Source organism: Gossypium arboreum, chromosome 1, assembly GCF_025698485.1.
Source record: "Gossypium arboreum isolate Shixiya-1 chromosome 1, ASM2569848v2, whole genome shotgun sequence".
NCBI classification, from domain to species: domain Eukaryota; kingdom Viridiplantae; phylum Streptophyta; class Magnoliopsida; order Malvales; family Malvaceae; genus Gossypium; species Gossypium arboreum.
This window is the reverse complement of record NC_069070.1, coordinates 4504244-4521673: the sequence shown is the minus strand read 5'-3', so window position 1 is coordinate 4521673 and position 17430 is coordinate 4504244. Positions and strand designations below refer to the sequence as shown.

Below are 17430 nucleotides of genomic sequence, written 5' to 3'. Positions count from 1 at the left end.
ATTTTGCGGAATATTCGACATATAATTGAGGATGTTAAATTCTAATTTCTTTTTTTTTTTTCTTTTTTTTGCAAATCGTTATGAATCTTTTAATTTATTCAGAATTATTATGTATATTTAAATTGTTATGAAATTATTATGTTTAATTTGGTTGAATTGTTATTTAACTATTTTATAAAATTTCATTTATTTATTATTAATTATAAATGAATTTCATTTAAAATTAATTTTTGTTTGATTTTATATATTTCGGGATTTGGATTATATCCGACATAAGATTGGAAATATTAAATTTAAATTTTTTTTGCAGATTAGGATATTTAGTAGATAATGATATTTAATTCATGTTCGATTTCGATAGTAACACTCAGATAATACGTGGATTCAAAATTTTAAGCAAATTTACATATTTAAATTCGGATAATCCAAAAATTGCAGATATCCAATCTGTTATCGTTTCTATAATCGAGTACTTAAAAAAACCAAATTAACTTGCGGTTTTCAAACTCAACAATATATATTACCCCATAGTTAAATTAATATCTATATTTTTAGAAGGCAAAATTGGAATATGTTGAGCAAGCAAGTTGTTACACACTACGGATACCATCAACTAATGGCATAGCTTCTGTACCACATGTCTAAACCTGTTTGATCCATCTAATTTTAACGGATTACAAAAATGAAGTAAAATATATGAGGAAATCCCAATTTAAATATCAATCTAAATAAAATAAAAAAACACAAGTACAATTTTAAATTTAAAACTCAACTCCAATACCAGGAAAATATATTTATCTTATAAAAAATTATAAGTAATTATATCATATTTTAAATTCAAGGAACATTTTAAACAATTGGTGAAACAATGGGAGCAGTCAGGATTGTTTATTTTCTATATTGAATTGGAACCTCCCCCACATATTCCCTTAAACCACTAAATAACAGTATTTTTTATAACTAAAAATGCAAACTCACACCCTTTGTCTACTTTCATATTCCTCTGAGAAAAAACACAATCAAATTGCCTATAAAGGAGAACTCCATTTTCGTGGTATTTCTCATCAACCAAGAAATTGGCCAATTCTAACTACCAGCTTGACAGTTTAGACAAATCGAATGCTACAGAAAGTTGGGGAATTTAGAAGGCATGCAATAGGTGGACATTCGAAAAAAAGGAAGTTGAGCCGTGGTGTGGAATGTGGTGTTCTTTGGGTATCAGGACTTCACTCAAGGAGCAGGCTTCAATCAAAGGCCTCTGACTCTCCAGAATGGTATGATCCACTTCCACAGGTTGTCAAAGTCAAACTGCGATGCTGCATTCTTAAACCAATCTGAAATGAGTGGTATTGCTGCTATCACTAGGAACAGCAACAGAGAAATTGTTGACGGAATCAATGAACTGGTGTTCGCTTCGTCAGCACTAGTGGCTGAAGCTCTTGCTTTTAAGGCTAGGTTCCTCCAATCTTATAGCTGCGAAAAGATGGCAGAATGCAATCTTAAGAGTCAGACTGTGAAAACATTAATCAAAGCCATCAATTGAAAGGGAAGCAAAACATGGGATATTGCCTCCGTAGATGACTACACTCTTCTTACAGTCTCAAACTTCAATAACTATGGTTTGCAATGAATAAAAGACTTATTTAGACCAAAAGAAATAAATTAAAGGACCTATATGATCCATTTAATTGAAATTGAAACAATTTCCGTCCGCAGAAACAGCTTTTATACAACCTTCCTCAATAAAGTTTCTGTCTTTGTTCTTTCACCCCATCCTCCCACAATTATGGCCGACCACCCACCATCAAACACTTTCATCATGGCTGCCATCTCCCTCTCCATCCTGATTTTTTGAGAAATAATCCTTAAATTCATCAGCATGATCCCCAGAGACTAAACAGTCAACACCATCACATAAAATACCTAAAAGAGAACTAACCACCTCACCCTCCAGTTTTGGGTTTTTCAAAGGTTCCCTCTGCTTGAGATATTTTTCTAACTTCATATAGATATGGGTATTTTATCCAGAACTTGGAATTTCTTGGGGCCACTAAACAAGAATATTACCACAAGTGCAACAACCAAAGAAGGATCTTCTAAGCTAGGAAACATGGTCAGCCGAAATTTACTCCTACTAACACAGATCTTCCGAAGTTTGTGCATAAGACTGGTCTGCATCAGTGAAAGCATAGAATTAGAATGTAAAAATGCAAAGCACTAGTACCCCAAAGAAAGTACGACATAAGAACCTATAGTGTACGAACCAGTAACCTGATTCAAGTAGAGGCCTATAACAAGGATCAAGGAACCAACAATAACATTGTTATACCATTAACTGGACGGAGCAGAAGTGCAAGATAAGCCCTGCTGCTGCCAGATAGGCAGTGCACACATATTGAAAGAGAACATGTCCTGGTTATTACCAGGGAATCAAGGATGGAGAATTTATGCTATGTTTAGTAGGAATATTATTTTTCCAACATGTCTTAGTACATGAGTTAGCAACAAACTAATTTCACTTGGTAATTTTTAGCTACCAACATGACTTGTTTTCAGCAAAGGGAAGGAAACATTTTTACTTATTTTGAAGAGGTTTTATTTTTTGCTAGGGTTTTACTCATCCTTCTAATTACAAGTTTAAATTTGTACTAGTTATTCTTTATGTAATAACAAACTATTTTAATACTTATGTAATAATTAAGCTTTTCCTTGTGTTAATATACTAAATAACCAAACAAGGCATTAAGGTATAAAAAGATAGAGATAAAATAAAGGTACCGAACCCTATTCATATTCCTATATTTGTTAACTTAAGCATTGGACTGCATCCCAAGATGTCAACTCTCACTCCTCTTCAAAAGACCATCGACCAGTATCCTATATCCCACATGTGAGACAAGTTTCTAAACCAAATAAGACAATGGAAAAGGAACCTGATGCCAAAATCAAACTACTTCAGTAAATCTCAAAGATCTCCTATGTGGAATAGCTATTTCCAACTTCTTTTTTGGATAAGTAGTTGAATTTTATTATCCGAGCTGATACGATACGGAATTACAACTCATGTCCCATGTTGTACAATTAATCAAACATCTCCAAGTTTAGCTTCCAGTTCCTATACAGTGTCAAATGAATAGTATAGCTATTTCCAACTTGGACATAGGACAAACATCCATAGTTGTCGTAGAGAAGTTTGCTGTCAAGGTGTTAGAAAGTTAGTTCACAAGCTGTTGATATCAGCTAGTTTGTTAGTAGGCAGCAGATTAGTATAAATGGAAACTTTGGTTGTAAGTTAATGCAATGAAGAATTTCTTCTTTATAATTCATCTCTGTGTTTCTCCGCATTGATTTCAGCTCGTCTTCAGCTGTTTTAGCGGTTGTAAATATGGTTGTGAAGAGAAGACATTTGGAATGGGCACAATCATAAAAGAGACATGGCATGTCTGCAGAAAAAAGGCGAGAAGCAGCAGCTAATTTGGGTCATTAAGGCCTAACTTTGAAAATGGGAATCAGAGTGATTTACAGATCATAATACCTGAGCCACAATTGAATCACCTTTGTAGATGGTGCAAGATCTTTGGAAATGGCAGCCTATGACCTTCAAATCACAAGTTAACTCTCCCTGACCCTGATTTTCAGAAACAAGGAATACCTCCAGCTCAGTTCTCGTGAACTTTGTCAATACCCTCTGGACTTTGAATATCAGATCCTTGTCACCACCATCACCCTTGAAACCTTGCCAAGACCCATCCTTGAACCAGGAAAAATACGAAAAAGTTCAATAACTATGACAACATTTAATCATCTAAGCGGTTTCTACTTCCTAATTTGAGCTGCAGAGCATTTAACCCAAAAAAGAAAACCAAAAAAAATTACTTTTTGAAGTTAAAAGTGATTCATTTTGATGAAACTGCATAGATTAAGAGACTAACATTATGAGGGTAGAGAGAGATGAGAGGATTTCCCGCGGAATCGAGGAGACTAGCCTTGGCATGTGAGAAGGATGATTTGGAATCTTGACGGTTGACCTTGAAAACGATGTTCCCGGAAGAATCAGCGAATCCAAGGACGCCACGAGGAAGAGCACGGTGCTTCTTGGATACGAATAGATCGAACGGGATCGGCCTGTTCGCCGGATATACCGGAGCTGAAGTAGTTGCCATTGGAAAATTTTGTCTGACGCTTATCGACGGGGAAAAGAAAAGTTCTCTCGAATTCAGCTTATGATAATATTGAACAAAAAAGGGTTGGGGGGGCGGATCTTCCAAGCATGGCAACAAATTCATTTGGTTAAAATAGCTATCATGTATTTTCGCAGAATTTATTCCGTTAAATTTTATTTTCAAAAATCTTATAAAAAATATTTTCAAAAATTAATCTCTTTACTTTTATTTATTAATTTATTTTTAAATTCATGCACAAATGTATTAATTAAAATTTTTAAAAATTTGAATTGTTCATCAAATAATATCAAATAGTGTGTTTTAAATATTTTATAAAATATTATATATTGTATACTACTTTTTAATACCGACAAAACTATATAGTGGGCATTATAAAAATTTTAAAATTGTATAAATAATCAACTATAAATTTTGTAAAAGAAAATTTTGTCAGACATGAGATAAGTTGGGGTCTGCTGAGTTGCTTTGTTGGCCAAAAATATGCTACTGAATAATTTGACCAACTATTTAAAAGTGTAGATAGATTCGAGAAGTAATAACAAGTGCCGCAGTTGGGTTGTGTTGGAGAGGGCTATAGCGAAAGCCTTGCATTTGACAACATTGGAGGCCTCGAGGATGCTCATATTGTTATTGTTTTTGTTGTTAGCATGATAGTGAAGTTGTTAGAGTTTTGGGGGTTGAGAGTAGCATCGTTCTAAAAGGAAGCCATTTCGGTTCATGCTCATAGCACTAATTGTTGATACAATGCACAACAAGGAAAGACATAAGGAGGGGGCAATGAAGAGGTAAGGAGGAGTATGTGGTGGTGTTAAGAAGGTCAGTTCACCTAAAGAGACGGAGAGCTGAAAATGGATAAGAGAACAACTTGATTGTTGAAGTAGAGAGAGATTGCTCGGAGTAAGTTTGGAGCTTAAAAGGTTAGTCTTTCTTCATCGTTGGGAGGATATTTATAGGAGAGGTCATTTTGTCCTATAGTGTGATGCGGCAAGCCATTAATTATAATAGATAACGTGTAACACCCTTATACCCAATCCGACGTAGGGACTTGGTATAAGACTATTATATTTTGTGACAAAGCGATTTTAGCTAGACACTATGTAATTTAAACATTTACCCATACTATTTTAACTTATTTAACCCAATATTTATTACTATAAACATACGACATCATTAATGGATGTTCGATTACATTTAGAAATGATTTTAAAATTATTTTTACTTAAAACAGAGGTCAGTATCGATACTTAAACACAAGGTATCAATACCTTATGAAAGATATCTATACCCTTAAACAGTATTGATACCAAAATAGAATTCTGGAACTCCAAAAATTTTAAATTTTAATGAAGATATCAATACATTGCCTTTGGAATCGAAACCAAAGGTGATATCAATGCCATAATCACATTCTGTTTTAAAAATTTTGAGTTCAAGGCCCAAATATAGATACCTATACCTTTGGTATTGATACTTTGGGTAAATTTTGGTAAAAATCAGTTGAAAATTTTGCTCAAAGTCTCCTGCAAAGTTTTGGATCCTTTTCAATTCAAAACAACTCCAATTCAACCAAATTATCACATTATCAAACCACAATTGCATGCATACATATGGCTATCAATAATTCATTTCATATAGAACCAAAATAGGTAAAATTTTAAGAGTTTGCATTTTAGTCCCTAACACTTGGGAAGACATTTGGTCTACCTATGTACATGCCATTTTAACCCAAAATATATACCTACTCTTGTAGCTCTTGGAGATGTGATGAGATGAGAGATCTCCTAGCTCGATTCTAACTCTTCAAGTCTATTTGTACCTATGCGTTGAAATAAATGTGTTGAGTCGGTGAAGGGTTAGTAAGCGCTACAAAAATAAATGAATACAACATATGTTTAAAATGTTACTAAAATACATCATATACTCACATTGAACTTCAATATAACTAAACATTCATTTCATCAGATTTATTTACTTTGAGTGGTTTTTATACTTACCTTAATACCTTAAATACTCATATTACTAGCATTCTACACATTTTGCCCATAGTAGACTATTTGAAACAATTCAAGATATACAGATCAAGTACAAAGGTGAAACTATATGTACAAGTAAACGGAGAGCACTGAGGTGCTAATACAGAGAGCACTAACGTGCTTAGAAACAGAGAACGCACCGAGGATCCTTAATGGCATGCCACTAATATCCGAGTAGTTCTAATTCTGTCTACTTGTGCATAAAATCTGAATGTCATACATTTATATACTTTACATAAGTATTTCAAAAAAGATTTCACATTTTCCATCATCCACAATTTAGTTCCCATTTCATAAATCACAAGTATAATGCTCTTTCCACACACTTTTATTTTTCTCAACATAAAATTTCATCATTCAACACCTATACTTTTCTTAACATATTTCATAAATTCACAACTTAGTCCTTTTATTTAACATAATAATATTTACTTAACTACCCTAATAACGAACATATTACGATAATAATATTTAAAAAAATTGATTGAAATTCCTTGTAGTACTTACAACAAAATGGTTGAGATAATGTATTTTCTTCGTCTTTCACTCATTGGCTTTCTCCTTTCCTTTTCCTTCAGTTTTATCTTCTCCTTTCTTTTCTTTTTCTTCAATTTCATATAAAACCTATATTACTTGTAAATTAAAACTAAAATCATATAACTTTTCTATGCTAGTTAATGAAAATAAACATGTATGACATAAAGATTTCACCATTTCTTACCTTAAATACTTGAGATTACCACTAAACCCTAGCTTTCTCTCTCTTTGAACTCCTCCATGGAAGCTCTCCTCAAAAAACTACGGTAGCTACTAACTTTATCTATAGTTTTTACTAAAGAAACATCAAAGAAATGGAAGGTTTTATGCTTGATTTTGCTCAACAATGGTGGAAGGGCATGTTTGGGACAAAAGCAAAAGTTTGGAGAAGATGAAATGAGAGTGACAGGGGATTCTTGAATAAGAAAGATGATGCCATCATTTTTTTCTCATCTTTTCTAAACTATTCTTCAAAAATATCACATAATTTTAAATTAAAAATGATTAAATTGCTAATAAGTCCTCTAGCCATCCGTCATTTCACTTTAGCCCTAACCATTATGTCAAAAAAATATATATCTACTTGGTTAATTATCATTTTATCCCTCATCATCTTTAATGATCTCATAGATGGCTCATATTTTTACTAAGTAAATTTCCTATTAGTCCTTCATTGATTTGCCATCTTTTCTATATATTCACATAACTTCTTAATTTCCTACTCTTGCCACACTGATTTTTATACTCTTACAATTTAGTCAATGCTTCTATTTAAATATTTCCTATCTAAAGAATATTTTCTAATTTCTTATCATCTCTTATTACTTTTAAATTTAATACTCAAAATTCCTATTTGTTCTATTTCAAGAATTCTACATTAATTCTTGACCCGATCCATCATTATACCTAACTCTGAGTTAAGAATGTTACATAATGGATGTATTGGCACAATGTACATGAGGTGCGGACGTCATGGTCTTAAATAGTACGAGGTTGTTGTTATTCTCCGATGAGCTCCACTTATCGTTAAAAGTATGTTCACACTTGAAAAAATGTTTACACCTAAAAAATAAGTATCTGATGAGGTAACTTGTTGAGCGAGTAGTCAATACCAGATTTGAGTAAGACTAAGTGATTTGGCCTAAAAAGATATTTAAGTAAAAAGACTTGATGACAAGAAGTAAAGAAATGTCTAGATTATGAAAGTATAACAACATTAGACATTATATTTTAAAATTCAGTTCGATTTTACGAAGCGTAGCGAGCGGGCATATTGTAATAGTCAACTAAATCAATCATCCTAAGGAATAGAGGTAATTAACTGGCGGCCCAAATCTTTCAAGTCAAAAATAGAATATTTGTAATATGCAACATGTTATCAATTATTTGGACCAAGTGATTGAGACAATCATAGTCTAGCGTGTCCATTACTTGTAAGTCGTAGTCACGTGTTTGCACAAATTTCTACTAGTTTGTCGATGACTTTGTAAATTTATGGACCTATATGTATTATACACATGTAATGTAAGTTTAACACTTGACAGATAAGGTGAACTCAATTCATTAGAGACAGACCAAAGAAGGAATAGATATTTTAAATTTGACTATAATTATGAAATAAAAGATTTTATTCTATCATAAATACAGTAAATCTAAAAGTAGCCTAAGTCAACACGATTATTCCATATACTCATTTTTAAGTCCCTCAACTTTATGGGTGATGCAAAAAGGAATATCAATATCTAAAAAATATATAAAAGATAAGTTGGAGCACTAGCATGAATGAGATAAAAAATAGTGAGCTGTCGGCTTAGGCCATTGCTATCCAGGATCAATAGTACGCGAAGAACACGAGCATGTATGGTCCCTCCACTCCTATTTGCAAAAGCCACCATACTTGCTGCTATAACAAAATTCATCCCATGGAATAGAGGTAAACATAGCAGCTCGAATCTTAGAAATCTAAATGGAATATTTGTAATATACAACAAGAAAATAGAAATTTTGTGGCTTTTTTACTCAATTAATATATAAAAATTAATTAATTATGAAAAATGTATGGAAACATATTAATTACAAAAATAGATATTTGTTACAGTGTTTTGACGGTGCCGCTTGACATATTAATTGCACTAGACTAAAATGTAATAACTTAAAATATTTAGGGACCTGATCTAAAATTTTCCGTTTTTTATTGGCAGCAGAAAAATGCTTTTAAGGGTGTCCACTTACCATCATCAAACCTTAAATAGGGTAAATTTCTTTATAAACCCTCTTTGTTTATTATTTTCTTTTATTCCCTTTAACATAAAAAATAGAGACCTCTTTTCAATTAGTCCAAAAAAATTTCTACTAAAAATATTTTTATAAAAAGCCGATTCAATAATTTATTTTTGAAAAATAATTTTTAATTCAAATTATATTTGACATAACAGTTAACGGTATCCATAATATTTTCTTTCGCTCACATTATATTTAAAAACTATAAATTTAACTAATAATTATAATTTATACATAATAAAATTTTTCTAACGCTTTTATAATTATAATTTTATACCATGTCGTAAATCAAATTGATAATAAAATTATAATTATTTTTGAAAAATAAATATTTCATATATTGACAACATCACATTAGTATAACATAAAAAACAAGGTTGAATCGTATTAGCATGTTGCATATTTTATAATTTCAATCATAAGTGAAATTGAGATGATCCATACTTTGAAGATTACATGGAAAAAAGAGATTTTGATAATATTAATGGTGCGATTCAAATTCAGATGATAATTAACTTGGTCAAAGACCAATAAATGATGATAATGAGCATATATTAAATATTAAAGAGGAATAACCCAACAAATATGCACTAGAATAATTAGATAAAATTACACATGATATTTCTTTTATTTTTATTAGTAATCGTATATTCAACTACTTTTTAGAAATAATACATATGATGATTTGATTTTAATTTTTATTACTTGTTTACAAAATATTTTTATCATACTAATAATTTTTATAGTGATTAATATTTTTTAAAATATAAATTATGTAATCGTGTAATTATAATTTGTACTACTAAACATGACTTAGGGAATTATGATGAAATACACTCTGCCAGCGAAACACGTCTAAGAAATTGCAATCCTTTGTAATTATAAGAGAGTATAATTACTTCTGTGCTATCCAAACAAACACTTAATAATTGGAAAGCTACCTAGTAACTAGATTTGGGTGTAAATGTTTGTAATTACACAATGATAGCATGTTTGGTAACCACTATAATTGATGGGTCCCATTGGATTAAGTGTAATTAGAACACCCCAATTACACTTTCCAATTCTTAAGGAAGAGCGATAATTTGAGTAATTATGCGGTAATTATATCCAAATCTAATTTTTTTAAAAAATATACGAATTATATTATAAACATGAACGCGTATGAGTATTTGAGATAATTATGTCCTAAAAATATTATAAAAATAATTTGTGTATTTTATAAAACTATAACAAAAAATATATTATTTAAATCCTAAAAATTTAAAGTTATAGCAAAAAGTTTATTATAAAAAATAATTTATACATTATAAAAGTGTTAAAAGTTATGACCAATAAATATAGACATAACTTATTTATATGTTCATGCTATATATTATAAAATAATATACTTATTCATAAAAAAATGTTATAGTTATTTTTATCATAACTTATTTAAAAAAAAACTACTTTGTAAAATTATGAAAAAACTTATCTTATTTATAAAAGTGTTATGAAATGTATGAGATTTATAAAACATTTTTTATAAAAGGTATATATTATAAATTTTATATTATTTTTATTTTATTTACGTATTATAAAAATGTATATAGCCTAGAATAAATCTTTTTCTAAATTAATTTTATATAAATTTTTATAAATTAAAGCTACTGAGTTAGCTGTACAATGAACCCAAATATTTTAAGGTCAATACTAATTATGTAAATAGAAAATGTTTTATTGAACTATATCATGGGGTATGATACCATTTGAGGGAACGGTCTAGGCACAAGCACCATAGATAACTCGCAACCTCTTTAATTTGAGATATTCAAGGCTTCAAATATTGTTGAGAAGGCATTTGTTGTTCTAAAAAATATTTCCCATATAAACATCACATTAGTATAGCATAAAAAATAAGGTTGGGTTATATTAGCATGTTTCATACTTCATAACTTCAATTATAGGTGGAATTGAGATGATCCATTCTTTCAAGAATACATTGAAGAATAATATTTTGATAATTTTAATGATATAGATTCAAATTCAGATGATGATAAACTTGGTCAAGAACCAACAGGTGATGCTAAGGAGCATATGTTAAATATTAAAGAGGGAATAGCTCAACAAATATGCACTGAAAATAATTAGATAAAATTGCATATGATATTTATTTTTCTTGTTATTTTTATTATCAATTGTATTATCAACTACTTTTTAAAACTAACATAATACATATGATGATTTGATTTTAATTTTTTTATTTGTTTAGAAATTATTTTAGCATACTTATAAATTCTTATAATAATTAATATTTTTAAAAATATAAATAATATAAGTGTGTAATTACAATTTATATTACAAAAATGATATAGAAAATTATGATAATTATATTTTATCAGCCAAACATAGCTAGAAAATTACAATTCATTATAATTATAAAAGAATATAATTATTAAAATAATAATTACACTTTTATTTAATTACTTTGTGCTATCCAAGCAGAGCCTTAAAAAGCTCTGGGAAAAATTTGAATTGATTACTTAAGCTTAAAAAAAAAAAAGTTAAATGAACTAGTTTTGGTGTTAAAAGCAACAAACCTTCAAACCAAATTTTCAAGTAAAAGCAAAATTGTCGGTTCATTTGTTCCAATGGGACCAATAATAATTTATTTTGGTAGAAAATAACTAGATTCTAACTAGTATTTTTTCACTAGTATCATAAAAGATTTTTTGAAAAAGTAGTAAGTTCGGTTAAATCTTTATCGGATCCTTACGTTAAAGAATTTAAGTGATTTGTACATTTATTGTCCTTGGAAAGAATATGTCTAATCTCAATCACTCAACCCTCATCAAACAAAGTCAACCAATCATCAATCAGGGTGCTAAAACTGTTAAAGAATTCTAGTGATTTGTACGCTTATTGCCCTTACAAATAATATGTTTAATCTCAATCACCCAACCTTCATCAAATAAAATCAAGCAGACATCAATCAGGGTGCTAAAAGGATAACGCTCATTAGATGGTTTGGGTAGAAATTATACCATTAAAATTGCATCAAGCTTGACTATCAGCCTCGAGATTTCAAGCCATTTAACTAAATGCAAGCCCTTACGTACACTCTTAGAGTTATGCTTGCACACTGTTCGGTAGATTGATGTTCAACATGAACCCCTAGATCCAATTACCAAACTCGTAGCATAGTAACCCTCTTGCAGATGCTACTTGTGTTTGAGTTTTCACTACTTCATTAGTGTTGAGAAAGCACATCCCCTTCAATGGTTTATGTTATTGAACTCATCTTGCCCCCTAATAATTATTGGAACCGTCAAGTGCATGACTTGCTCTATATATTTAGCAAACTTTTTTGCATACCCCAATGTCCGCAGTGCTGGCAATATCTACCCATTGAAAAAGCTTTGCATTTCGAGTTTTCCACAAGCCCCATAAAGTAGTGACAAAGAGCATGCCCCATGGTATATCAAATCTCACCGCCTTATTTGCCTTATTGTGGCCTTTTTATAAAAAAAATAATATAAAAAATAATTAATTACAAAAATGGGTCAGAGAAAAAAATATTTACGAAAATGATTTGTTTTGAACAGTCCCCGTCGATGCCGCCTGACACATCGACGGCACCACCCCACTTTTCCCCCCAATCATCAATCATGAATTTTTTTTGTTAGAAAGAATTTTTTTGGTGTTACCACTGTGTCAGGCGATACCAATATGTATTTTTTCAAAAATAACTGAGAAAATACTAGTATACAAAAAAAAGTAATGGTGCTGTTGGTGTGTCAAGCGACACCGGCGAAAGTGAAAAAAATGACTGTGTCAGTAAAAAAAGATCAAAAAAGATAAAAAAAAAACTGAAAAAAGTAGGAAAAAAGGGGAGCCCGTGACCATCCAATCACGTTGGCGATAGGCCTTCAAACTAGTGTTGCCTTTTTTCCAGAATTTTTGTTTTAATTAGCTCAGTATAAAAACGAGGGTTTGGTCCCCCCTATCGATTGGAAAAAAAAGTGTTGAGTTTTGATTTTTTTGTGTTTAGCATTAAATTTTTCGAGAAGATTAATTTGTGTTGAAGTTTTAGAGAGAAAGAGTTATAATTATTTAGGTTTTTTTGTTATAATAATTTTTTTAAAAGATCTATGTTTATATTTTAGATTATTGTTTATTTTACATATAAATTATAATATTATATTTTTATTTTAAATATTAAATTTGTGTTTAAAGTGTATGGATAAATTAAGATGATTTTAGTGTATGTTTTTTCTTTTTATTTTGCAATAATAATTTGTATATTATAATATTTAGATTTAATGGACATTTTACAAAAAATATAAAAAATTATTTATGAAAAATGTCGGGAGAATTATTTCATTAGTTGTATATATTTTTGTTTAGTCGGTGATTAAAATATTTATTGTTTGTGTATATCGCGATATTGAAATGTGTTCTTTAATTAGAATAACCGATCACACAACAATGACAATTAATATGCCGGTAAAAAAATTATTTGTTATTCACGGGTATATTTATAAAGTTGTGCGTCATTTTTTTATTTAATTGGAAGAATTAAACTAATGTAGTGATTTTATATAGTCATGGTGAGCATCGCGTAGCCATGATTCGAGCTATCAGTAGGAAGAACGTATTATGCCATACTTGGATGCCATCGAATTTGAATCAGCGGCATTGATCCGAATGTTTGAGTTGAGGCGGACTTAATATCTGCATTGCTTGAGCATTATGCCTAGAGACCCACACATTTCATTTGTCATGTAGGGAGTGCACCATCACCCAAGAAGGTGATGCATTGCAACTCAGGCTCCCAGTTGACGGTGATGCGGTCACAGGTTCAAGTAAAGTGTTCAAACCTATGGTGCTCTGCTATCAGATGTTTGGACAGCTAGGTGGCACCAGTCTGACAAGCTATCGTCGACGTGATCTGGTGGTTATGGGCTCCCCTTTTTTTTTTGCTTTTCTAACCTTTGTTTTTCTTTTTCAAACTTTTTTTTACTGACACGATAATTTTTTTTCACTTTTTTCAGTGTCTCCTGACACACCGGCAGCACCATTAAATTCTTTTTCCTATATACCCATATTTTGTAACGCTTCAAAATTTGATCAATTATTTGATAAATTTTGTCAATTACTGAGTCTCTGTATTTGTGGTTAAGTATTCTGTTTATGTGGTTGAGATCGAGGATTTGAGTCTCCCCTATTGAAATTTTACAGTTTATTTTGGCATAACCTCTACCAGTGAATTGACGACTTAAGTTTATTTATGCGTTAATTTTATCAAGATTGAGCCTGCTGGTTCAATGGATAAGTTTCTGTGCGTCTTTGGACATTTTCTCGAGTCTTTGCATAAGAAAAGTAGGGATATATTTTTGCTATTATGGAAAATTCATCTAATTTTATTATTAAATTAAATTTCCTAAAATGCCCTCTCATTCTTCGTTATTTTTTATTTTTATTTTTCCCTCTTCTTCCTTCTTCTTCCTTCTTCTTCATTTTTTCCTTTCTTTCTTTTTTTTTTCCTACCACTTCATCTCCCCTCTTTTACTCCTTGTTTGGGAATTTTGTTAGCACGTCTTGTTACTTCTTTAAACGGTAAGGTTAATCTTGTAAGTTTTGGGTTGGAATTCGGTTAATTGTTGCTTTTTGTTCGTTTTTGCCAAGAATTGGTTTCCTATTTTTTCTTGCTCGATTCCTTTGTTTATGTGTCGATTGATTGTCAATTTTAGGCGAAGATCTAGAAAGTAGTGTTCCCTCAACGCGTTAGTTCAGTATTTCGTTGTTTTGTATGAGGTGAGTACATAAAATTTTTGAGATTGGTGTTCTCAGTCGATCTTTTCGACATAACTTTGTTGTTCGACTTCTAAAGCGTTCCTTTGGGAATTAATTGTTGAATTGGCCTTTGGTTGTTCGTTGTTAGGTCTCGGAGTCATTTTTGTTGCTTCTAAGTCGATTCAGCATTAGGTGTGTAACGAAAAGCCGATTTTCTACAAATTTTAAATGTCAAAAAACATGGCTCTCGACGTCACACAGCCGTTTAACTCACTGTTTATGAATTAGGGTCACATGGGCCAAGGACACAGACATGTGTCCAAGCTGTGTAACTCATCGTTTGTGAATTAGTCACACAGGTCAGAGACATAGGCGTGTGCTCGGGCCGTGTAACTTACTGTTTTTGCATTATGTCATACGGACTAAAGGCATGGTCGTGTGTCCAAGTCGTGTGAGAGATATTATGATATTTGAGTCACACAAATGTGTGCTTGGTCATATGTTAGACCGTTAACTCACTGTTTTTAGCCACAAGGCTGTGTGCCATGTCATGTAACAAGCCGTATGGAATCCATACAAGCGTGTGGGCCAAAATACTGAAATTTCCCCTAGAATCGTAAGCGTTGTTTGAATCAAACGTAGGCCTTCCATAGGGACCATATGATCTGAATTAAACTATATAACTTGATATCCAATATTCTGAGGCTGAATAATCTATTATTTGTACATATAATTAATGCGATAACAGTTAATTGATAATGATCTGTATTATCTGATTATGACTTGTATTAGGATAATTGTATGTACATCATTGATATCTGATATCTATAATCTGCATCTATATTGGGTGGGAATGTTATAAAGAAGGAAGTGTCGGCAGTTTAATGATCTGCTGAATTGAGTGGCTAAGCGACAAATCTGTATCTGATTCTGGCAGTTTATGGCAAACTGATTTGACAGTTAGTTTGTAATCACTCTGAAATGTGTCATACCGAGACTAATTGGTGTGTAAGGATGGATAGAAACTTGATACCTTCATGTAACGGATAGGGGTAGGAAACTACATCTGATTCTGATCTGTTCTGCATATGTATCTGATTTGTTTTGCATCTTATCTGAACTATTATGATAATACTAAGTATCATTTGTTTCTGATTGACTGAAGTTGGGAAATTACTGTCATATTTATATTGTTGTTTTGCTTTTATATCTGTTACACACATTGAGTTATAAACTCATTCTATTAGTTGATTGAATTGCAGGCAACCCATAGACTTAGGAGGTTCAGTGTGTCAGGAGCTATGTCATCTTTCTTTTCTAGATATTTTACTGTTTCTTTAAATTTGAACTAACGTATGTTTTATATCAAACTACGATTTGTAAGCTCGAATTTCCATGTTGGTTTAACTGTTTAAATGTTTTATGTATAATGAAATTCAAAATACTTAAAGGTTGGTTATTCCCTTAAACATTTTGACATAGCCTCTAGATTTAGTCTTAACGTCTAGGCCGGAGATGGGGTGTTATATATTTTCTCTAGTATTTTTCAAAAAATACATAAGGGTACCACTTGACATAGTGACGATACCAAAATTTCTTTTTTAAAAACTCATGATTGCCTAATAATTTGGGGGGAAAATAGGGTAATGCTGCTAGTGTGTTAGGCGACACCGACAAATACTATTAAAAAAAACTCATGATCGCCTAATAATTTGATCCATTTCCGTAGTTATTTTATTTTATGGTTTTGTAAAAGAGACCTTTACAATTAATTTTGAGCCAAAATAATAAAACAATGGAAACTAATGTTGGACGAAATGTAAAAAAATAAAAAGATTAAATGTATAATAATTTCAAACACAATATAGAAACATGAAATATTTAATAAATAAGACATATATCACAATAATAATTGATATTTAATTTTTGAACATATTTAGTAATTTATATTTATATAAAAAATATCATTTTAAGTGATTTGGTTTTGAGCGACAATGCCTCTTTAAACATTGTGTTGAGTATGAAAATGAAGACAAGTATTTGTTATGTTATGTTATGAATGGATAATTAAATAATTAAATTTAAACATAAATTTATCTCTCTATAATATTAAATTTGTTGAATTATTTAGAATTACAATTAAATTAATAAAATATGTAAATATTGAGAAGCAAATGTGTAATTATGTCAATTAAAAAATATGGTATAATCATTTTTATTAATGATTTAACAGAGGGTGACCAAAATAGGAACCAATGATAATGTTAGTGACGAAAATAATTTTTTATAGGTTAGTAATCAAAATAGAAATATGCTAATAGTTGAGTAAATAATTGTATAGCTTACTCTAAAAATTATTTTAAAAAATCATAAAAACATATAAAAATTGTCAATAATTAAAAAACTTATAAAATTTCAAAACAAGTGCTAAAAATTATAATTTTGAAATATTAAAATATATAAAAATTCATTTATCGGTTTCTCATTTTGAAAATTAAACCCCTAAAATTAAAACGAACACGTGACATTAGACCAACTGTTTGATAATGAGAATCGTCATCAAATATTCCATGTTGACATATGCTAATGTTTGTAATAGTTTGATAATGAAAATTTGATTT

General features: G+C 30.6%; 1 protein-coding gene and 1 long non-coding RNA gene across 7 annotated transcripts; both read right to left on the bottom strand.

Annotated features, from left to right (window-relative positions):
- Nucleotides 1-753: 753 nt before the first annotated feature.
- Nucleotides 754-4349, bottom strand: LOC108483794 (protein LURP-one-related 7). 5 transcript variants are annotated; one of them, XM_017787378.2, is made up of 4 exons: nt 3933-4287; nt 3536-3751; nt 2068-2172; nt 754-1473 (listed from the first exon to the last, which is right to left on the bottom strand). In XM_017787378.2, exons 1-4 carry the CDS (start codon nt 4284-4286, stop codon nt 1468-1470), a joined length of 681 nt encoding a protein of 226 aa, XP_017642867.2. In that variant the 5' UTR covers nt 4287; the 3' UTR covers nt 754-1467. The 5 variants fall into 5 exon arrangements, with proteins under 5 accessions (XP_017642867.2, XP_017642868.2, XP_052882378.1 ...); XM_053026418.1 differs by having other exon boundaries at nt 885-1473; nt 1735-2172; nt 3933-4274; XM_017787379.2 differs by having other exon boundaries at nt 754-3443.
- Nucleotides 4350-5722: 1373 nt separating this feature from the next.
- On the bottom strand, nt 5723-7213 carry LOC128290249 (uncharacterized). 2 transcript variants are annotated; one of them, XR_008279946.1, is made up of 3 exons: nt 6939-7213; nt 6725-6849; nt 5723-6000 (listed from the first exon to the last, which is right to left on the bottom strand). It is a non-coding gene; the product is annotated as an uncharacterized LOC128290249 (long non-coding RNA). The 2 variants fall into 2 exon arrangements; XR_008279934.1 differs by having other exon boundaries at nt 6725-6841.
- Between the last annotated feature and the right edge of the window lie 10217 nt (nt 7214-17430).

What these genes read in the sequence shown, in the direction of transcription:
- LOC108483794 (XM_017787377.2), bottom strand. Translation starts at nt 4,286, where the DNA reads ATGAATTTGTTGCCATGCTTGGAAGATCCGCCCCCCCAACCCTTTTTT. An exon ending in TCTCTCTCTACCCTCATAAT is followed by an intron (nt 3,752 to 3,932) that starts GTTAGTCTCTTA and finishes TCCTGGTTCAAG; the next exon opens with GATGGGTCTTGGCAAGGTTT. An exon ending in GTGATTCAATTGTGGCTCAG is followed by an intron (nt 2,173 to 3,535) that starts GTATTATGATCT and finishes TCACTGATGCAG; the next exon opens with ACCAGTCTTATGCACAAACT.